Raw genomic sequence first — 23,730 nt, forward strand, 5'->3', positions numbered from 1 at the left:
CAGCAGGCTTCCTGAAGTTGGCCAATCAGAAAGTGGACCTTAGTGAGTCGGATGTTAAAGAGAAGCAGCTTGTTTCACAGAGGATGGCGTGTCAGATAAGGATTACTCTGAACTGTGACAGAATGCCTGACAGAACAGACCTGGGCTAAGCAGACAGGACCAGGTAATCAGATTACCTGCATGAGCTGTGGGCTGCCTGCGCTCTGTAACTGATGCTGCCTTCCTTTCATGTCTTTATGTCTGAGGCAGGCCCAGACAGGAAGCTGCTGTCATGGCATGTCACCTCCCTCGCCGACCCCTCTCATCTGCACTCGTCCTTTTTATCTGCAGACTTGACTCAGCGCTGACGTGAGCTGAGTCAAGAGTCGCGGCGAGGTTAAAACAGACTGATCCGGGATAAGCTCAGGTTTAAATCTGCATGTGATCTCAGACATTTATAGGTGCTTCTGCTTCAGCGGCGCTTCGAGAAAACGCCACTTTATTTAGAAATGTGACATCTGAGCCCTGAAGGTCTGAACCCCAGCACATCACAAAACAGGAAGGTGTCGGGCTGTGGGCCGACACTGGGCTTACATTTCTCAGCTGATATTATTTGAACAAAACTGCAGTGAGAGAAAAAAGGCAGCTTTATTAAATGTTGGACCTGCTTTCAGATGTAATGAATAACCAGCTCACGCTCTGCTCTTGGTATTTTTTATTAATCGTTTGTTAAATCAGACAAACTCAAAGAAACCCTTCAAACTAAAGCTCTGTGCTCCCGTCAGCTCCTCAGCGAGCTGAACCATCGCGACGTCCTCCTTCAGGAAGACATAAAGTGCATGAAGTCCTGCTGAGAGAAGCCGGCGTGCTTCCGTCCGACCGGACGTCCAGTCCGAGTCCACGTTTATCAACCAGTCAGATCAGAAACGATTTCTCGCCAACAGCAGCAAACGAACAGAAACAGGAAGCAGGAGTCGGGGCGGGGCGGGGTACTGCGGTTGCAGGACTCTTTCGATCCGTCAGCAGTCTGAATCCCTGAACTTTAAACCAGATCGGAATGATGAGAAACTTCCTGGACATCAGACCGGCTCCCCTCTGTGTCGACGACTGTACACTGACAGCACCAGGCGGCACAGCAGGGGGCGCTATGGGACAACAGCTTCAGGTAAAACATCATTTCTATCCTATACAAACAAAGTTTAAATTGATCTTTTCATGAATTTATTGATAAATATTGTCCTGCAGAGGAGACGGACGAGGTATGGCGGCGGCGTTTCTGCTGCTGCTGTCGGAGTGAAGGTGGTGGTGATGTCATCGCGTTTGGTTTGTGTCCTTTGATCGGCTTCCATCCATCAGTTTATGTATTGATCTGTCCATACTGAGCGCCCTGTGTATGTGTGTCTGTCCATGCCATTTGTTTCTGCTGTACACACACACACACACACACACACACACACACACACACACACACACACACACACACACACACACACACACACAGGGCGCAGGCTGATGACATCATCTCTACAGGCCCAGAGACTTGCGTACGATCTTCTGGGCGAGTTTGTTGAACTGCTCTCGATCTTCCCGCCACATCTTGGAGGCATCGACGTTCGCTCCGCTCTCATCGTTGGGCTCTGAGAGGAGAGGACCGAGTACGGAGGTGAAGCATGGTTTACACATGATGACATCACAGAAAGGTGTGTGATTACCTGCCAGCATGCTGACCACAGACAGCAGGATCTTCTCTACACTCTGGACCGGACTCCACCTCTCTGCACTACTCTCATATCCCATCGGATCGTCGCCCGGAGCATGGAGGATGGAGATACAGACCCGACCGTCCGGATAGACTGAGGAGGAGGAGGAAGATGATTAGTAAGGGAGCGCGACTCAGCCCGCCCATCTGAAAGAATCCAACATATTTAACGACGACCAGTTCAACACACAGGTTTAGTTTGTAATGCCCACAGGTGCGAATGCTGCCAGACTGGTGACCTGTCCAGGTGGACCTGCTGCTGGGACAGGCTCCACCCACCTGACATGCATGGGTGGATGTTTCTGAATGCTGTGAATCTGATTTTAAGACATTTCTGTTCAAACGCTTCATTAAAGCTGAGACCCGCGTGTCGTGTCGTGAGCCTCTCTTTGAGTTTTTGGGATTCATTTTTTTGTAAAAACTTCATTAAACACTTTCAGCGAGGACATATTTGGAAACAGGATGTTCTTTATCTGCTCCTCAAAGTGCCGCCCGGCCATCGAGTCCTCACAGGTGCAGTAGAACAACACCTGACAGGTAAACAAGCCTCCCGTCAGGTGAGGCAGCACTCCATCAAACATCTCGTTGTTATCAGTGTGCAAAGTGCTTCCTGTCGGCTGTCTGACGTTCCTGCTTTGACAGCTGCTGTTTTATCAGCACACAATAGATACGAGAGCCGAGCAGTTAATCTGATCATTTCACATTTGAATCTCAGCTTCCAACAATTCAGGAAACAAGATAAACCTCCTGCTGCAGCTGGAGCCATGCAGGAGGGAGAACAACCTTTATATTTATTCGTTCAGATATTTCACATTTCTATGAAACAACAGGTTTGATGCAGAGGAGCTGGGTGGTGCAGACCTACAGACACCTGCTGGCAGCCTGGCACCTGTTCTCACCTGTGCGAGCGGTGCCATGCAGGGCAGATGGTGAGTAAACGTTCAGCTCAGAAAGTTTGAAAACTTTTTCTCTTCTTTTGAAACCTGAGACGTGTTTTTTCCATCACCTTTGAGGAGGTTCAGGCCCGCTCAGTGTTTTCTTCTTCGTGGGTTTCACCTGCGGCGGTTGCAGGCTGTTGATGGATGATCAGACGCTACAGTTGCAGGAGGAAGTTCAGCTCGGGGGCATGCTGGTGCAGGGTGGTGATGATGGGCCAGCAGCAAACAGCTTGTCCTCTAATCAGAACTGAGCGTGCTCAGACTGTTACCCTGCTGTGACATCATGGCTCAGCACTCTAATCACAGCAGTAATGACAGCGCGCTAACAGCATGCTAACAGCACGTTAGCAGCATGTTCACATTAGTGCTGCGTGCTGTGACTGGTCACATGACTGCTTTGAAGTCAAACCGACTCTCAGGAGCTTTGGCCGTTACTGTGACAATGCAGCCTTGTGTCACATGACTTGTCACATGACTGAGGGGGTCACTGCGGTCTGTTTACCTATCAAAACAGACGCAAACCAAGCGTGTTCTGTTCAGGAACCTGAGGCACACCTGGAGTAACTCAGGTGTGCCAGGTGTGTTTAAGAGTTTGTCTGTTTTCAGGTGAACATGACGGGTTAAAAGCTGAGAGCGAGGCTCTAAACGAGTCTAAAACCGCGGAAACACGAGCTCGTCGCTGCGGTGATTCACTGTGCTGGATTAAAGTGACTGAGAGGGAGAGAGGATAAACATCACATCAGCTTCTCCACAAACACACCTCCAGTCTGAACCGAGCTTTAACCTTCATAAAACCCTGTGAGAACACAAGCTGTCTGTGCAGGTGAGGGGGCGGAGCTCAGCCGCAGGTGGACTTACTGTTGGGGTGAAACATGTCGCAGGTGAACCTCATCTTTGGAGGACTGAGGGGGTAATCGGAGGGGAAGCTGAGGATGGCTGGAAACACTCCGCCTTCGAAGCACGTGTCCTGAGGACCCCTGAAACACACAGGAAGTACATGTGAGACCCAGAGGGCACGAAACCAAAGAGCACCTGAAGAACTTGGAGAACCCGCCCGGATCACCTGTTAGCAGCTGGACGGGTTTTTAAGTTTAATCTGCTGCTCTTTCTGTTCCCGTCTCTGTAACACCTGTGCACAGGTGACCCTCACTCTGATTTCATGATCCTCTAACAAATTTTTATCTCCCTTGAGAACCTGAAGGAGCAGCTTCAGAACAGGTAACCCGGTCTCTATGAACACATCTGGATGTGAACATCTGCAGGTTTCTGTCCTGTTGACTAATCAGGTGTGAGCAGCCTTGGGAGGCACACAGGTAAAAACAGAGATTAATGTTCCTTGTAAACAAAGACACGTGGAACACGGAGACAGCAAAGCAAACAGGAACATTAACACCTGCTCTCTCCATCAGCACCAGCAGCTAACAAACTCATTTCACGTGTTTGTCTTCATGTTTTTCAGACGCCACTCAGATTTGAATATTTGTTGCTGGAAAGCAAAAAGTTTGTTGTTTTTCAACAAAAATGTGTTTGTTGAAAAAAACTAACTTTGTTCTCGAGTCAGAAGAAGGAGATGAACCAACCTGACTCCAAACCCAGCCAGTGTCAGTCTGTGTAAGGAGACAAATACTGACTTACTTCAACATAACGTGGGTCTGATGTTCAGACCAAATGATGAGAAGATCTTAGAAAGAACGCTGGACTGTAAGCATGCTGTGTACATGCTGCTGCTTCGTCTACAGTGACATATACTTTATCTCCTTACTTACTCTTATTGTTGTTAGTATTGTGTTGTTGCTGTACTTGGTCTCAGCGTACCTTTCTCATGGAAAAACGTCCTGTCAGAAAAAGCGGAGTGGCTCCCCACACAGCTGTTGGAGTAGTTTCAGTTACTTGGGGAGAACGTCCTGTGGCTCCTTTAGAAGCAGATCTTTGAACCGGCTTGGAGAAGCTGTTCTGCTCCTGCAGCTAGGGCTGTGCGATATGACCAAAATCTCACATCCCGATATAAGACATCTATCGTCCGATAACGATATAGATCACAAAAATGTAACATTTTCTGTAAATTCTGTGAATCTCGGGCAGCTCGTCTTGTGTGAAGTGTTTCCAGCTGCGCGTCCTCGAGTGTTTTAACGATGCATGAAACTATACATTTTTAGACATAAGTTGTAACGGCGCCGTTTTCTTTGTATTTATTACACGGCGTGCTGCGGGGAAAAGCCTGTTCTAACGTTTGAGTCTAAGGTTTATTTTTTAGCACCTGACGGCTCTTTTTTACTTCTCATCGTAAATAATCTGCATCTTTCACGTGATTCAGTTTATTTTGAAAAGTCTCAACAGGATCTTGAGTTTTATTGTGAAAGGTTTATGTGGAACATAAACAAGCGGACACGCGATGCTGTTACCGTTGCTGTTGCTAACAACAACACATAAAACCAGGCGCTTGTCTGTAGTGTGGTTATATTAAATATAAGAGAAAGAGAACTTTAATAAATGAATATAGCCACTACAGTGACATCAGAACCATGAACAAATATTGCTGTAAACAGTTTATTTTGCGACACCACGAAACAAACGATAGCGTAAAATGAAACTATGGACGTTTTTATATCGTCATCCGATATATATCGTTATATCGAACAGCCCTAGCGGCAGCTGTTTGAAGCTCACCGATCCGTATCAGCTGCAAGGACACGGCGCCGGTATCACAGCGTGTTTATGATCGTTACGCCGTCATGGAGCTTCTGAGTCATCAGAGTTCAAGAGGACGTTTGAATATCTGAGCACATCACAGATCTGAGGTCAGGCAGATCAGCCGATCTGATCGCCTGTCTGCAGATTACTTCGGCTTCACCTCCTCCACCATCAGCCGCTCTAATCACTGACCACACACACTCTGATTGGCTATCTGTGCTACCAATCAGCGCTCGTCTGACGCGTGTTCTTTTATCAGATCTGAGAGCAGTTTGATCAAATCAAAGGGTTTCATCACCTGGATCCAAACAGTGACGCCGCTACAGCTTTATGAATGTAAGGTTTGGAGCGAGTACCTTGCATCACTTTAACTGGCACATCGCTGGCGACCGGGACACAAGGACGCTGACCAGCTGAGGACAAAACAAGTCAGAGCGCCAGAGGTTCAAAGAGCGGAAACAACTGAGCGTCAAAGAGCTCGTATTCACAAGTGGACTCCTGTGACTGTCTATAAAACACACATGTATACTGCCTGGTGACAGCACCGAAAACACCAACGGCTCGTCTGTGAGCATACTGGGTCCAGTCTGACACAGGTGGGCGGGTCCCGTCTGACACAGGTGGGCGGGTCCCGTCTGACACAGGTGATCCCTGTTTGCGTCTGAAACACCTCCAGCTGTCTATCAGTGTAGGCGGAGCCATGGCAGAGGATCGGGGCGCTCCCAGCAGCTTGTTTCTGAATCTTCGACCAACCAACGAGGCACAAAACAGCCAGCCGTTAAACATGAGCAGGCAGCTCAGACGTCTTCCCATGAAGAAACAGCATCTCAAAGCGCAGCTCAGAGGGCCGACCTGCTCAGGTAATGACCTCGGTAATGATAGGGTGTGGCGCGGTGATGTCATCGGTCAGGGGGATGGCAGGTATGTGGATGGTTGGCCGCAGCACGAGCTGCAGGTTAAATTGAAGGGCAGACTGAAGCTGCTGTCACGCCAACATCCACAACAACAGAAGGCTCCGTTACTAATGACAGACTGAGGGCGCTGCCTTCACTGACATCATGTTCATGTTGGTTTCTTAGGTACAATAACTTCTGGACATCTACTGCAGTCAGGATGTCTACTTTCACACCGAGTACTCAGAGTACACAGCTGTGGGTCCACATCTGGGGTGTTTTAATGGATTTAGATCCACTGTAACTTCTTCCAGTCACAGGTGAAACACCTTCAGCAGATGGTTTTCTGACTCCTTGAAGAGTCTCAGGATCAGCAGATGTTCTCTGTAGCTTGTCGCTTCAGTTCTTGCTGAGACTAATTTTGGTCTGAGACAGCACGAAGCTGCAGCATCTTTAATAACTGATAAGAAATGTTTTTGTCTAACAGCGTATTAAAGAGGACATGAAACACTGAACACATCGAGGCTAATTTACCCCACTGAGCTCTGACTCTGACACACATGTAACTGCTGTGAAGCTGGATTTAACAAATAACAGCTTAAAGTTATAAAAACATGTTTCTGTCAGTACGAACGTGACGTCAGGTGGTTGGTTGGCTGCAGCTAACAGCCTCTCCTCTACACTGTCCTTTACAAACACCAACATCACGGCTAACAGCTGGATTTCCTGTTTCAGTGCAGCTAGCCAAACAGCCACTTCCTGCTACAGACACAGACAGTAAAGTGGACAGTATGTCCACAGTATGTCCTGGTTTCACATAAACTCACTGCTGCAGCACTACAGTGATCCCCTCACACTGATGTTTAGCTTTAATGTCCCTATTTTCCTCTGAGGTATCGATCCTGTCACTAGTTAGCTAACATAAACTAATGTGAGTCTGTTAGCCTCAACCAACCAATCACATGACGTCACGCTCGTACTGACAGAAGATGGTGCTGAACATGACCCGGGCCCTATTTCAGAAAGCCGGTTTAGAAAACTCAGAGTGAAAAACGATACTCAGGGTTGAGTAACCCCGAACTGTCCAACTCGGAATATTCGGTTTCAGAAAGGCTGATAACAAGTAGTTCAGTCAACGCGGAGTTGCTTTAACCCCAAGTTAAGCGCGCGGACGAGGATACATAAAGCCCTGATTAGTGGAGCACAGATTAAGCGAGTCACCATGGAGACGGAGGGAAAGAAGGCGCAGTCAATGTATTTCACAGCGCTTGAGGCCGAAATTCTGATGGCAGCATATGCCGATAACATGCAAATTGCGCGGAAAAAAAGTAACACAGCCACAGCTGCAAAAGAAAGTGAGCATGCATGGCAAAACATAGCCGACAGAGTCAATGCGTGAGTGTTAATTTAAACACTGATCTAGGGATTTCCACCCATTTAACACGTTATTTTATTATATTTTATTTTATACATTTTATTTTGTGATGTGATGTGAGCGCAGGTGCAACCCAACAGGCCCCAAACGTTCCTGGCAGCAAGTAAAAATGAAATATAAAAATATAGTCCAAACAGGTAAGGTGTAATTGTATTATGAGCCATAGTGCTTGGTCTGTTTGTCCCATGTAAATCAATTGCAGTTAGAGGCTACATTAATTTCCCCTCTGTAAGCACTTATTGAAATTATCTGAGCACATTACAAGTACATATTTGCTTACTCTGTATGCTCAAAGGTGACCCGTTATAGCCAACAGAAAAAAAGCGGAGGCCCGAAAAACAGGTGGGGGTCCTCCACCACCACCACTCACAGAGGCTGAGCAGTTGGCTTCCACATTTGTGATAATGTTGGCAGCATCACATATGATCTTCACAGTGCAGAGAACACAAATTAGCATCCATTACTATAATGAAATAATTTGTTAGTTTGAAATGCTACAGGGAACTATGTACCTGTACATTAATGCTGTGGAAAGACTTCCTGTTCACATAGTCTCCTTCATTTACTGAAGGAGCAATGATTGGAATGTGAGTGCCATCTATACAGCCAATCACGCCTGGGAACCGTGAGAATAAATGTAAAATTTAAGTAGTAGTTCAAATATCACCACATCATGAATTAAGTTTCGTTCATCCTGATACCTGCAATTTTGTGGCATCCCTCTTTGATAAATCTTGTGGGTCTATGACCGGGGAACACCACAAACGAGTACAGGAGACGTTTCAGTGCAACTGCCCGACAGACGGTAGCCTTGGAAACGTGCTCAGCATCACCAATATTATACAGAAAGCTCCCGTTTGCAAAAAACCGAAGTGCAATACAAATAATATGTACAGAACTGAGAGGATGTCCGCGATGTGTCACATGAGCAATATTAGGCCTGAGGATGTTATTCAAATAAATTATAGATTGTGCTGAAAAACGGTAACGTTCACACAGGAAATCATCAGGAAATGATAAAATGTCCAAACGCGCTCTAATCACTCTCTCCCGGCGGAGAGCTCTGCGGAGAATTTGGGCTTCAACATCTACTGGCTCTTCAAGGAAGGGGCACGCCATGTCTGACACTTCCTACAGTCAGGTTTCCGACAAAGAGGCGGAGAACGTCAGGGTTAGTTGAAGCTAACCTGCTAGGGGGCAGGTTAGCTTCACGGAGTGTGTCGTCATAGTAACTCGCTCAGAATTAATCTAAACTCGCTTTGTGAAACCGAAAACCCAGAGTTTTCGTTAACTCAGGGTATACTTACTCAGAGTTTGCACTAAACCGGCTTCCTGAAACAGGGCCCCGGTGTGTCAGGATCAGTGGGGTAAACATGTTCAGTGTTTCATGTCCTCTTTAAAAACACACCTCACAGTTAAAATGACACTTGAACATCTTTGTTGGTCCTCAGCTGTGTCCACACTTCATGGAGAATGATGCTCCTGGTTGTTTCTGTAGGTAGACCAGGCCTTGGTCTTCAGATTAAGACTTCTCCAACACTCGACATCTTTAAAATCCACCTGAAGACACATATTTACTCCCCAGCGTTTAAATTTGAACACTTTTGTGTTGTCTTGTTTCCTGCTCTGTTTTCTTCCAGCCATAAATCCACTGACTTGCCTTAACTTTGTGTTAGTGGGGAGTGTACCGATAGCTGTGTTTCATCTCCAACACTTTGAGAACAGCGACACCTTCTGGTCTCACTCGGTCATCGTCACACTGAACCTGTGAGTTTAGTTGCCATGGTTTACACGTATGAGGGTGACTTCATGACTCAAACTGCAGGTTTTTACTTTCTGAGTTTGGCATAAAGTGTGAAGCAGGTTAAAGAAACAAATACAGAGAGGTGAGCCTGTTACAAACACTAACAGCTGCTAATAAAAGGATCAGACAACTGATCCCAGCAGACGGGAGGTTAAAGCCATGAGGGAGCAGCATTGTTCGCTTTTTAAATGCAATTAGTGTGATTAGTGGATCTATGGAGCTCCGTCGCTGCTTTCATGACTGAGCCTGACCTTTAAGCACTCAGCACAGAAGTGAAAGTAACTCGTTTGTGCAACAGCCAAATTAGACAAATGCTGGTGCTCACAGAAGTGCTTCAGGTGACTGAACTGAGCTATATGATAACCCGACGGGTGGGGCTGAGATAGATTTCGGTCGCTCGACCGGAGATATCGCTAGCTCCGGGACGCCGGGCTAGCAATTTTGCGAGCCCTGGACGGCTTCAAGCTGATAGTAAAAGCAACAAACTCAAATAACCACTCATAACAACCGAGGTATGCAGAAAAGCACCCCTGAGCCTTAGAACAGATGATCTACAGCGGCAGAAGACCACACCGGTGCCACTCCCACCAGCTAAAGGACATTTTATACCTGCTACGCGCTGCCTTGCAAACAGCACCTTACAACAGAGCAGCGTGGGAAAGGACAGAAGGAGCAGGTAACTGGCTCTTTAAGAACAGGAAGTGGAGGATACAGTTCACTCAGACTCACCAAAACCGGACAGCAGAAGATAAAAAGCGCTCTGATGAGTCTCGATTCCTGCTGCTACATTCTGAGTTTGGCGTTAACAACCTGAAAGCAGGGATCCTCCTTTGCTTCAGATTCACATCGACAGATTCATGGATGCACCAGCATCATGAGGTCATGATGATGTCATGTCCACACAAACCAAAACCTGTGATGCTTGTATAACCCAGTTGAAGCCAAGCACCTAAGAGTTAAAGGAGCTCTAACCCAGTACTAGTGAACTGTACCAAATAAAGTGGCTGTGAGAGTCGAGTTATAACTGACACTAGGGCTGCCACGATTAGTCGACTAGTCACGATTACGTCGACTATCAAAATCGTCGACGACTGATTTAATAGTCGACGCGTCGTTTGAAGCTTTGTAAGATCCTGAAAGCCGCAGGAATAAGTAGCAGGATTTAAGAGTGTAATAACGGACTGAAACAGAAGATGGCAGCACTGCATGTACAAGGATGCCAGCTGCTGTTAAACCCCGAAGAAGAAGAAACTGTGTCCCAGAATTCATAGCGCAGCCCAGCTCTGTTGTCAACAATGGCGGCAGCTAGTTAGTTTTAATATTACTCTTATTATTCTTTCTGGGTCACAAAATAAACGTTTAACATATTTTCAGGCGAGAATGTAGCTGTGTAAACCTCAAATATCTGCTCAGTTTATCAGGACACCGCATATTTTCAAAAGCGCTCCGACGTTTTCGGAGACGTCTGTTACCCACTAGCTCGATAGCTAGCCGGGGGCTAGGCTCACTAGAGCCGTGAGAACACCGGACTCCCAGCACATCGTTTTCAAACCCACTGCCGTCACTTAGCTTAAAATGTTATTGTTTGGCTTTTTTTTAGTATTTTATTTGTTCCTGAGTAAATCCGTTTGTCTGAGATTAAAGTTATAGTTTTTACACAGCTGAATAAACGTCAAGCAGACAGCTGATTATCAGAAGTGTGAGATGCTCGAGAATTTACTCCGGTGTCCTGTTATATTTTAGATAGCAAGGAGTTTATTAAACTTCACCGAAACAATCTGCAAATGTCATTAAAATTTAATAAACTATCATCTTGTCTTTATTTTTAGTTAGCACTTAACTTAAACACTTAAAGCTGTAAGCTAATGATAGTTATATAAGAGCAGATGCTGCTGGTGCAATAAGCTGTACGCTGTATGTCCAATGGATGATGATGTGATTAGTCGACTAATCGCAAAAATAATCGGTGACTAGTCGACTATCAAAATAATCGTTTGTGGCAGCCCTAACTGACACATACACAATAACACTCCAAAACAAATACAAACACCCAAAAATGACTCAAACGTGTGTTTCCATGGAGACGGGGTACTCACATGATGAGAGCCTCCCACTCGAAGAAGTTCTCCTCGTTCACTGGACCTGCACAGCAAACACAAACTCTTTAAATCTCGGGTGTCTGACTGTTGGAACAACACGCTGAACATCTGAAGACACATCTGCAGAAGCTACAGATGTGTTCTGGTGTCTCACCTGCCACGATGCCCTCAGGTGGGTTCAAGGTCAGCTCTGAAACACAAACACAGAAAGATGAGTGACCTTTGACCTCTGCTGTGATCGGTCTCAGTCACATTTTTAAACAGCTGATAGATTGTTTGCTTTCCCATGTTGAAGAAATGATTAACATTTATTCATTTAAAAACAGCCTAAAGCAAGAAAGCAGTTATAAAAGACGTCCCAATTATCTTAAATACCAATCAGATTTACCACAATGATCTATGTCGAACTGTTTATCCATAACTGTAAATCTGCAAGTTCGAACACTTATACACAACATAATACAACTGTAATTACCCCTAACCTGTAAAGTTGCAATTGTTATACATAGCTCTACGTATACACCTTAATATATACTCTGTATATATTATCACTGTGACAGTGTTGCAACTACTTGCACTTTAAATTCTGTTTACACCCACATAAACTACAAGATTCACAAAGCACTGTTTGTGTGTTTTACTTTCTTTTAGGGAACGTGCAAACTAAGAATTTCATTGCTCTGCGTAACCATTTGTGTTTTGCGGTGTACATGACAATGAAGTTCTTGAATCTTGAATGAATCGACTAATCTATGCAGAATTCACATTATTACACAAGATTAAAGTGTAGCAGCCTGAAATGAGCGCATTAAATAAATGACAGGCCTAAATATGAATGTGTACCGAGGCTAATCCCCCAGTTCAAGTTCTTATCGTTAGCCCTCAGTGCACCAAATTACATTTAAAAACCTTCAAATTTATCACTTTCAGAAAAGGCAAATCAGCCGCCGTGTCAGTGCAGCGCTGAAGCCTCGCAGCGAGTTTTCCACCTGCGCTCTGTGCTCCTGTAACCAACAGATAAACATGATGTTCGCACTTTGTGTTCATTTAACATACTTTAGAAAAGTTTTGAAAGTTACATGACGGCAGCTATATGGAACATTCTGGATAACGCCACAAACACATTATATAAGCTCCAAATTATACCGCGGTTTAAACTGCAGGTGGACAAAGCCGACACCGGATTATTCACACTGTCCAGATATTCATCAGGTTATCGGTTTGAGTCGCAGGTACAGAAGAACAAACGCGGACAGCGAAGAAAAGCTCAAATCGACCGAACTTTTAACGAGTTTCGTACAGAGATACAGGCGCTAGCGGAGCTGTTAGCTTAGCATGCTAGCTAACATTAAAAGACCTCCCATTGGCTGAAAGCGGCTCGCGTTACTCACGTTTGTACTCGGCCATAAGTCTCTTGAGCGCTGTGCCAGCCATCGTGTTTACCGGAGAAAATAACAAACAAACAAATAAACAAAAGTGGCTCAGTTTCTCAGGTTCTCACAGAGCAACGGACCAACAGCTGATCCGACTGAGCATGCGCAAAACGTGTTTCAGTTTGCGTGTCAGCAGACAGCGCACCCTGTCGACAAAAATAAAAACAATTCATTTAAAAACAAATAAAAAATAATTAATGTCATTTGTTTAATTGTAAACTTAATTTTACTCAGGTAAATGTTTTTGTGCCTTTAATAAATGTTATATAGTCTTTTTATTCAATTTTGTCTTTATTTAATTTAATTTATGTATGTAATTGATTTCCTTACCTGGATGACTGAGAATCAAGATGTATGCATGTAATAATAAGTTACGGTCTAACTGTGCCACGGTCTAAATGTGCCACAGCAGATCTGTTTTGTTGTTGTTGTTGAATACTCAAATACATAAATGATAAAATTAATTAATTAATTAAATTCAAGTCAACTTTATTTATACAATGCCAAATCACAACAACAGTCACCTCAGGGTGCTTTATATTGTAAGGTAGACCCTACAATAATACATACAGAGAAAAACCCAACAATCATATGACCCCCTATGAGCAGTGGGAAGGCCACGGTGGGAAGGAAAAACTCCCTTTTAACAGGAAGAAACCTCCCAGGCTCAGGGAGGGGCGGGGCCATCTGGACCCACTGGTTGTGGTGAGAGAAGGATGACAGAATGGTGTGAAAGAGAGATTAATAACAAGTGTGATTTAGTGCAGAGAGGTCTGTTAACACATAGTGAGTGAAGAAGTGTCTGACAGCGAATGACTGCCTGGAAATAGTGCCACATGTGAAAAGTAAGTATGTAAAACTGGTGGTGGTCAGAGGGCCCGGTGGCGCCAGTGTCCGGCAGCCTCGCCTCTGTCAGTGCGCCCCAGGGCAGCTGTGGCTACAATGTAGCTGCCATCACCAGTGTGTGAATGTGTGGATGACTGGACGTGTAAAGCGCTTTGGGGTCCTTAGGGACTGAGTAAAGCGCTATACAAATGCAGGCCATTTACCATTTACCAAAAGTGATGATTTCCTGTTTTTCTCTTTTTACTTGTAATGACTCATTGGTCTGTGTGACCTTTGACCTAAGAGTGCAGTTTCCAGACTGTTTTTAAAATATTCAAACTATAATCGGCAGTCAGAACTCAACTTTGTTACTTTATACAGTGAGAAAGTTCTGTGGCCTGAATATTGAACTGCTGGATTTTGCCTATATTATCTGCCGAGGGATGTTTTTATCTGTTATTGTTGTTGCTGTGTGCAAATGCTGCAACTGCACACAGCTGCCACATCAGAACGTGCTGCAGTAAGTTCCTCTTTATCAGGAAGTCTAGTTCAAGGCCCTCTGCTGCCTCCCCCCAACAAGATGTAGATGAACTAAAGAGCATAAAAAGAAAATGAATGTTGATTACACAACAAATATTTATGACCTTTTCTCTGATTATGTTTTTTTGGGTGAACAGTCCTGCTTTTCTTTTGCAGCCCTACTGAGCTTCCAATCATGAGGCTTGACTCACACTGACTGTTTTATTGTTACAGTTTAAAACTCCTCAAGGTGAATGTTGTTGCGATGTGGGGCTACGTAAATAAAGCAGAATGGAATTGAAATCAGTAAACATGATAATGTTCTGAAACAGTTGCATTATCAAACAGATCTGTTATACGCTGCTTGACGATAAATCTAAATTAATCTAATTCTAAAGGAGGTCTGATCCTAATCACTGATCTGAGGGTCTCTATGGTTTTACAGACGAACAGCAGCAGCTTTGTGTCTCAGCAGCTGCATCTTGACAGCGTGTTTGGGGACCTCAAATTAAAATGTAATGATGTAATAATATCAACAGTTAAACAATCATTTTTGGCATCAAATATGAATTATAGTCTTTAAAGAATCAGCATTAAACTCATCAGTATTTAAAATATCGCTGTTAAATTATATAGTCAATATTGTAGTCATCAGTGTTCAAAATTAACATTAAATCACTGAATGCTGATAACACGAATGTTAAAGTATTAAAAAGTAAATCATTAAATGTATTATACTCAATAACAAAATGATCAGTTTTTTAAAAACTGAGTCATCATTTAAATGATCAATATTCAAATATTCTTTAAAGGATCAAAGTTTAAATTATTAACATTGAAGTTTCATGTTAAGCAGAAAAGAAAAAGAAAACATCTAAAACACAAAAATCATCACAAATCTCAGACATTTCACAGAAATATCAGATGTAAATTATAGTCAGTTATTTTTCAAACAATAAGAAGTAAAATGAAACTATCATAGAAATGATCTCTGTATGGATAGACGTCAGGTTTAAATCTGTTTGGAGGTAAAAATCTATCAGAAATTCAAACAAACACGAAACCTTAAACAGTGTATGGATAATTATATAAACGATGGTTGCAACCAACACATCACCCAGCTGTTTTTTAAAGTGATCATAAACTTTTCACAGACACAAAGCACTATACAACAAAACAGAGTAAAACAAGTCGGATTAAAATATAATAGAAAATTAATGTGCCGTTAACAGCCAGAATAATGTAAACAAGCATTTTAATAACAGCAACTATCAGTAAAAGTCTCAACTGAAGACCTGGTTAAGGTCTCCAGAGTCAGATAAATGTAATTGTAGAGGCAGACTGCTCCATAACCTTGGCGCCACAAACTACGGAGCTCTGTTGCCCTCAGTCTTTACCCTCGTACAAGGAAGAACAAACAAACTCTGAACCTGTGATTGGAAACTGTAAGCAGCAGCGTGCTTAGTAAGAAACTTGGATAGAACATCTTGGTCCTGGCTCAGGTGATCTGTAGTAAATCTACTAGAAAGATCTACTAAGACCAAGTGTAGAGAATTTAAGAAAGGAGTATGTGTGCTTGCTAGGGTTACCAGGGCCCCACCCTGGAGCCAGGCCTGGGGAGGGTGCCAGGCCTTAGTCCGTGGGGCCTGGCAGAGGACAGCCCGAAAAAAGGACATGGGCCCATCCTGCTGCAGGTCCACCACCCACAGGAGGCAGCATAGGCGGTGCGTTGTGTGCTGGGTGGCGGCCACTGGTGGACCGATCCCTGGCTACCAAGGCTGGCAATCAGGACATGTAATGTCACCTCTCTGGTGGGGAAGGAGCCTGAGTCTGTGCGTGAGGTTGAGAGGTACCGAGGTACCTAAATGTATAGTGAGGGTGCGCTGGGAACGCCTTGCAGAGGCCCCGGTCCACAAGATCTTCAATGCACAGCTCCACCAGAGCTTCCACAACATTCTGAGGGAGACTGGGGATATTGAGTCCAAATGGACCATGTTCAGCACCTTCATTGCAGAAGCTGCTGCACTGAGCTGAGGTGAGGTGGTTGGTGCCTGTCATGGTGATAACCCCCGAACCAAATGGTGGACACCAGAGGTGAAGGGAGCCACCGGGCTGAAGAAGGAGTCCTATCGGGCTTGGTTAGACTGTGGGACTTCGGAGGCAGCTGAGAGGTACCAGGCCAAGCTGAACGCATCTCAGGAGGGGAAAGTGGTGTTCTACCTGCCCTGTGTACAGTGCAGGTGAAGCACTGCTGACTTCGACTGAGAAAATTGTCGGGCGGTGAAAGGAATACTTCAAGGACCTCCTTAATCCCACTGGCATGTCTTCTGTGGTGGAAGAGTCTGGGGACGCGATGGATGACCCGCCAATCTCTGGGGGCGAGGTCACTGAGGCAGTTAAACAACTGCTTGGTGGCAGAGCCCCTGGGGTGATTGAGGTCCGCCCCGAGTTCCTGAAGGCTCAGGATGTTATAGGGCTGTCCTGGTTGACACACGTCTGCAATGTTGCGTGGAGATCATGGGCAGTACCTCTGGATTGGCAGACCGGGATGGTGGTTGCCATCTTTAAGAAAGGGGACTGGAGGGTGTGTTCCAACTACAGGGGGATCACACTCCTCAGCCTCCCTCCCTAGGAAAGTCTATACCAGGGTGCTGGAAAGGAGAGTCAGTCTGTTAGTCAAACCTCGGATACAGGAGGAATAATGCAGTTTTTGTCCTGGTCGTGGAACAATGGACCAACTCTTCATCCTCTCGAGGAGTTTTCCCAACCAATCTTACATGTGTTTTGTGGACTTGGAGGAATTCGACGGTGTCCCTGAGAGATGCTCTGGGAGTATACGGTGTCTGGCCCATTGCTACGGGGGATATGATCCTACATTTATATACAATACAACCGTTGCAAGAGCTTGGTCCGCATAGCCGGCAATAACTCAGACTTGTTCTCGGTGGATGAGGAAGGAAAAACAGGGGGGCCAGAAAGTCCAAAACACAGTTCTAGGGTTCAGCCTAGTCATGGGGAAAACACAGGGAACCGGACACTTTAGGGGCCAGCCAGGATGCCAGTGACATAGACACAGCACCTCAATGGACAGGTCAAGAGACCAGCAAGCTAGACCCTCTAGCGACTTGCCTGGAGGTTGGTGTTGGCAAAGGTTACAGGAGACTGATGATGATGATGGCAATAAAGACCTTCTGGTGGCATGACCAGCGAGAGATGGCAGAGCGCCTAAGGAGGCCAGACAGGATGCCGCAGCAGTGAGTGGAGTCCTTCAGGAGGTTTGGGAGGTTGGTGACAGATTTGACCCCTCAGGATGCTTGGCAGGATGCAGACAACGGCATCAAGGGAGGAGACCCTCTGGATGCTTGGATTGAAACTGTTGTAGGTGGAGGTGACAGGACACCACTGGTGGCTTAGCTGGGGGTCAATAACATTGATGAGGGCCCTCAGAAGACTTGGCACCAGGCAGGCAACAACAGAGGAGGTGGATGTAAGTCTATGTAGCAGAGGCCCAGAGGTGACACAGGAGCCATTTGCTCTGATTCAAGCAGGGCGGGAGTCACTCATTCTGGACTTTTTGGATTGGTTTGGATAAATGCATTTATTTGTCGGTTGCAGTTGTCTGGAACTGAGATGACAAACCTTGCTGACTGTACATACAATACACAACTTCACACTGGGGTGTCAGGTCGGGCTAGGTAGCAAAAGGAAAAACAATGAAATGTGTAAAACTAAAGGTCAGATCAGGAGAAAAAAGAATTTCTGCTCATAATGATCCTTAGACGGAGTCAGCATGAGGAGGAGACAAAAACTCCAGCACATATCATCACATCATAACACCCTAAAAACACAAGACAAACAACATACCAAAGGTAGCCGAATGAAAGATGATGGATATGCTGTCTTGTTGAAAATGTCATTTATTGAAAATACTATTGGCTAGCAGCAGAAAGGCCATAACCCAAAGAGGGCTAAAGGCTGACCCTCCAACTCTGGCCCAGTGGTTTGGGATAGTGAAAGAAATTTTTGGAATGGAGAGGCTTACCTTTGCCCTTAGATGAGCTCGAGAAATTCAAGAAGCTCTGGGAAAATGGATTGTGTGTAATTAAATATTACCATGATGTATGTAGATACTAATGTGGAGACTGTGTACGTCTTCCATGCTGACCTAATGTTTTGTATTCTCATACTGTAAATTAATAAATAAAAAGTTATAAAAAAAAGAAAAAAGGATGCTGTCTTGGTGAGAAGAGGGTGTCAACTGCATTAAGGGACCAGTTGATCAAATCCATAGTTCTTCTTTAGGTTTTAGCTCTGGTGAAGAGGGACCCAAGAGCTCTGGACCCCCTGGTTCAGGCCCAAGCTGCTCAGCAGGGCCCATGGAAATCTCTGGCCTCTCTGCATTCTCGGGACACTGAAGATTCAGGATGCGGAGGCTGGGACTGCTCAGCACACTCAGGGTGCTCTTGGTGCTCAGAGGACTGTGGCTGCTCAGCAGGGCAAGAAATCTCTCTGATGACTGAGGCTGCTTAGCAAATCTCACAGCTGACTCTGACAACTGGGAGTGGCAGAGCTACAACATATACCATATACAAACAGTATCTGAGCCATGAACAGCCTAGGGAACCACCTAGAGGTCTGGTGTGGTGCTTCTGCACTTGCAGACTGGGGTGGTGGTTCCCATCTTTAAGATGGGGGACCAGAGTGTTGTCTCCAACTACAGGGCATAGAAATACAAATAACATTCAATTCAATTAAAATATACGTTCCTACCCCTCACTTCTGGAGAGGAAAGGTCATCCATAAGTTGAACCTTGGATATAAGAGGAACAATGCTGTTTTTATCCTGATCACAAAACACTGAACCAGCTCTTTATATTCCCAACCAGTCTACATTTGTTTTTGTAGCCATTTGATCCTTCAGAGCCATTTGTTCCCTTTATAGTGCTGGACTCCTCCAGAGCTGCCCTGTGTCACTAACTCATAGGTCTCTGTGCATGCACAATCATCCAGGTAGCATTTTCAGATGAACAGAATCAACTTTCTGGGACTCTGTTCATAGTTTTTAGGCTTTCACTTTGTTGGCCTAAAAATCACACAGCTGCTTTTTGGAGATGATGTATTTTTGCTAGATTCAAGATTCTTTATTTGTCACATGCATAGTTATACGAGTACAACACGCAGTGAAATGTATCCTGATACGCTCCTCGACTGTGCAAAGACAGATAACATTATATACATTAAGCGAATAGGAGGACATTATATAAGTGAATTATGTACTTTAAGTGAATTAAATAAAATAAGTAAATCTAGAAACAATCTAGAAATTCTAAATGAAAAATCTGAAAAATGTACATTGTGCGGGTGGGATGTACTAATAAGTCCTGTCTCTGACACTTATGGATGCTGTGTGTGTGTGTGTGTGTGGGGGGGGGGGGGGGGGGGGGGGGCGGCAGGGACAGACTCAGGACACACTGGAGAGATTTTATCTCTCGGCTGGCCTGGGAACGCCTTGGTGTTCCTATGGATTAGCTGGAAGAGGTGACTGGAACAGGGAACTCTGGGGTCCTTGCTTAGGCTGCTGACCCCGTGACCCGTAAAGGGATAAGTGGAAAAATGGATGAATGTATATCCAACTATGATCACATAGTTGGATATACATGCATAAAGTTAAAAGATTAAAACTAATAAAACAAGTTTTAAAAAGAGACTTTTCCATTTGATTACATTTTGTATGATGGATTATGCAGAAAAAGTAGAATTGGGCTGAAAGATCTATCACTTTATCACCTCTTCAGGTTGTAAATCGTGTTTTAAAAAGTAACTAAGTAATTAATTACTTTTGAAAATAAGTAATCAGTAAAGTAACGGGATTACTTTTTTGGGGGAGTAATCAGTAATTAGTTACTGATTACTTTTTTCAAGTAACTTGACCAACACTGATCACCAGCTTTCCAATGTTATTTTTATGTATCTGTTTTGTTTAAAATACAACTTTTTGCATTGCAGATTCTTTATTTTTCTTCTATATGTTTTATCAAGTGATTTAACATCTTTTAAAGGCAAATAGCAGCAGTTTTAAAGTCTGTAAGTCTAACAGAGACCAGAACTCAGGATCCGGTTCGGTGGGTCAATCAGCTCTCTGGCAGCCCAGCAGCCTCCTCAGCTGAGCCCTGATCTCCGTCACCTTTAGGCCATACACCACCGGGTTGAACACAGTCGGGACCATCACCTGGAAGATGGAGGTGAGGACGGAGGCTGTGGGCTGACTGCCGGCCTGTAGGCGGCGCTGCAGCACCTCCACCCCGGTGCTCACGCTGTAGCTACAGAAGACGAGCAGGTGCGGCAGGCACGTGCTCAGTGCTTTGCTGCTGAAGCTGCGCGAGCGCTGCAGGCAGACGGACAGGACGGCGCTGTAAGAGAAGAGCACAAAGATGGCGGGCAGCAGGACAGTAGCTACGATGACCGAGAGGTTGTAGACTTCGCTCAGCAGTGTCTCACGACCACCACAGCTCAGACTGACCAGGCTGTAGATGTCGCAGTAGATCCTGCTGAGCTGCGAGCGGCAGAGCGGCAGACGGCTCGCCAGCAGCACCGCAGTGCCGACCAGCCCGACAGGCAGCAGCCAGCAGAGCAGCAGCAGTGCCAGCACTGTGGCTGGAGACATGACAACGGTGTAGAGCAGCGGGCGGCAGATGGACACATACCGGTCAAAAGACATGGCTGCTAGCAGTAGGAAGCTGGAGGTGCCCAATGAATATAAAAGCCAGGCCTCACACATGCACACACGCAGGGTCACCTGCACTGAGCGGACCCCTCTCAGCAGGTCCACCAGAAGTTTGGGGTAAAACACCGTGCTGCCCGCCACAGAGTTCATCAGCACAGCCGTCACAAACACAAACATGGGGTGGTGGAGGCTCCGCTGGGAGCAGATCACGTATACCACCAGGCTGTCGCTGCACAGCATGAACAGGTAGGCGCACAGGAAGAAGAAGAAGAAGAAGAGCCGCTGATTGGACAGCTGCGCCAGGCCGTCCAGGGTCACTGATGTCACCAGGATGGGCAGTGAGGTCACGTTTACCCCTGCTGACATCATCGGGGGAGACACAACAATCTGAGGGAGGTGTCAGCTGACAGAAAGCTCTGGAACAGCTGCACACAAGTTTAAACCATCAAATCAAAAACAGAAGCAGAAAAAATATTGGTTCAATATCAGATCATCAATTTGCAATTTATCATCAAATGAATACTTATTTGACTCAAAAACATATAAAATGTTACCATTCAAATGATCATTGTTGAAATACTGAAAACTGACACGTAAATCAAAATCATCAGTTTAAAATGTGTTTGAATCATTCAGACTGAACTGTTAACGTTTTATCATTTACATGATCAGGATCATATAATCATTACAGAGCGAACGATCAACTAAATCAACATTTAATATTGTAATAATCATGTTTACATTTTGAATTTCACATTACTGCTTTTCAAGAAAACATTTAAATCATCAATATTAAAAGATCAACATCTAAAATCAGATGCAATGACACAATTACCATCAACACTTCAAGAATTATTTCTCAGATTTTGGATTAGGAATGTCTGAAGAATAAAAATATAAATTATAGACTTTAAAGAAGCAGAGATGCAATCATCAACATTTTTAAATTGTAGTGTTAATATTGTTATCATCAGTATTAAAAAGAATATTTAAACCAATAATCCAACTTTAAATGATCAAAAGTAAAATCATTGTTTTTAGGTGTTTAAGTCGTTAGAATTATCAGTGTTTATAATAAAGTCATCATTTACATGATCAATGTTCAAATATTCAAATGATCAGTGTTTAAAGTATCAAAGTGATCAAAGGTTAAATTATTAACATTGAAGTTATCAAGGTTTAAGTCCCTGTTTTAATTATGCAAATGTCTGAATGTCTGTTTAAATGTGTAATAATAATGAAAATCCTTGTTTTAATGATTAAACCTTAAATTATGAAAGTTTGTACAGAAACGATCACTTCAGTCATCATTTATATTCTGAGTGTTTAAAGTATCAACATTAAAATGAGGAACAATTAAATTATCAGCATCATTGTTTCACGACTGTTTAAAGTTTAAATTGTGCGTTAAATAATAACGAACAGAAACATTTGGATCATTGTCACGTTCAGCTGAACAGAAACAGACACAGGAGCTCCCACACCTGGATCATGTGGGCTGAACCCTGAGAGCTGTTTTTATCATCCTCTCGCCTCAGTGGAGCTCATTAACTCAGCCTTATCTGCAATGATGCAAATAAAGTTTAAAGTTTGGATTGTAAATATTTCAAGAATCAAAATACAAAGGATAGAATTTTAAGGAGTGTTTGTTAAAATCATCAATGTCTGAATGATCACAGTTTAATCTGGAACAGATGGATCACAGTTACATAAATGGTCCATATGTCATTAATGAAAATATGAGCAGAATCATTATCAGGTACAAACTACATGGAGACATCACACAGATACAAGTACCTGCCAGTGCTCAGTAATTCAATTCAGTTTTATTTATACAGCACCAAATCACATCAACAGTCGCCTCAGGGCGCTTTAAATTGTAAGGTAGACCCTACAATAATACGTACAGCGAAAAACCCAACAATCATACGTGAATCAGAATCGTGTTTATTGGCCAAGTATATGTGCAGACACATACAGGGGATTTGGTTCCGGTAGATGGTGGCTCTCAAGCACAGCAATGTAAATCACACGCACACACACACGTGTCTATATATACCTTACACATGCGTACACATACATGCACAAAGCTGTGTAAACCAACTATAAATAACTAATCTAAACTTATATACATAAAATACAGAAATGAATGAGGTGGAATGAATACTACACAATGTGCATAAGGTGCAGCTGCAGTCTGGCAGTGGGAGCAGTGTGACAGGTCAACTGTTTAGGAGGGAGATGGCGAGGGGAAAGAAACTGTTCCTGTGTCGGGTGGTCCTGGTCTGCAGGCTTCTGTACCGTCTGCCAGAGGGCAGCAGATCAAAAAGTCTGTGTGCAGGGTGTGAGGGGTCTGTGATGATTTTCCCTGCCCGTTTCCTGGTTCTTGAGAGGTACAGATCCTGGATGGAGGGCAGGGGGGCGCCGATGATCCTTTCTGCTGCCCGTACAGTCCGCTGCAGTCTGCTCCTGTCCTGTTTAGTGGCTGCTCCATACCAGACTGTGATGGAGGAGCACAGGACAGACTCAATGACCGCAGTGTAGAACTGGATCAGCAGCTCCTGTGGGAGACTGTACTTCCCCAGTTGTCTCAGGAAGTACATCCTCTGCTGGGTCTTTTTGAGGATGGAG

General features: G+C 44.5%; 2 protein-coding genes across 2 annotated transcripts; both read right to left on the reverse strand.

Moving 5' to 3' along the window:
* Positions 1-679: 679 nt before the first annotated feature.
* On the reverse strand, positions 680-13,162 carry ube2g2 (ubiquitin-conjugating enzyme E2G 2 (UBC7 homolog, yeast)). Its single transcript, XM_085434834.1, has 6 exons — positions 12,990-13,162; positions 11,753-11,788; positions 11,596-11,641; positions 3,535-3,653; positions 1,692-1,832; positions 680-1,616 (listed from the first exon to the last, which is right to left on the reverse strand). The coding sequence occupies exons 1-6, from the start codon at positions 13,030-13,032 to the stop codon at positions 1,504-1,506; spliced, it is 498 nt and encodes a 165-aa protein (XP_085290960.1). The 5' UTR covers positions 13,033-13,162; the 3' UTR covers positions 680-1,503.
* A 7,340-nt stretch (positions 13,163-20,502) lies between these two features.
* LOC146691417 (olfactory receptor 10J5-like) lies at positions 20,503-21,537 on the reverse strand. The gene has a single exon (XM_085435437.1). It carries the CDS (start codon positions 21,466-21,468, stop codon positions 20,503-20,505), a length of 966 nt encoding a protein of 321 aa, XP_085291563.1. The 5' UTR covers positions 21,469-21,537.
* Between the last annotated feature and the right edge of the window lie 2,193 nt (positions 21,538-23,730).

This window comes from Copadichromis virginalis, linkage group LG16 (genome assembly GCF_057382275.1).
Source record: "Copadichromis virginalis isolate Kocher_CV1m ecotype Utaka linkage group LG16, C_Virginalis_male_GT1.1, whole genome shotgun sequence".
In the NCBI taxonomy this organism is placed as follows: domain Eukaryota; kingdom Metazoa; phylum Chordata; class Actinopteri; order Cichliformes; family Cichlidae; genus Copadichromis; species Copadichromis virginalis.

What these genes read in the sequence shown, in the direction of transcription:
- ube2g2 (XM_085434834.1), bottom strand. Translation starts at nt 13,032, where the DNA reads ATGGCTGGCACAGCGCTCAAGAGACTTATGGCCGAGTACAAAC. An exon ending in ACTTATGGCCGAGTACAAAC is followed by an intron (nt 11,789 to 12,989) that starts GTGAGTAACGCG and finishes TTTGTGTTTCAG; the next exon opens with AGCTGACCTTGAACCCACCT. An exon ending in TGTGGTCAGCATGCTGGCAG is followed by an intron (nt 1,617 to 1,691) that starts GTAATCACACAC and finishes CTCTCCTCTCAG; the next exon opens with AGCCCAACGATGAGAGCGGA.
- LOC146691417 (XM_085435437.1), bottom strand. Translation starts at nt 21,468, where the DNA reads ATGATGTCAGCAGGGGTAAACGTGACCTCACTGCCCATCCTGGTGACA.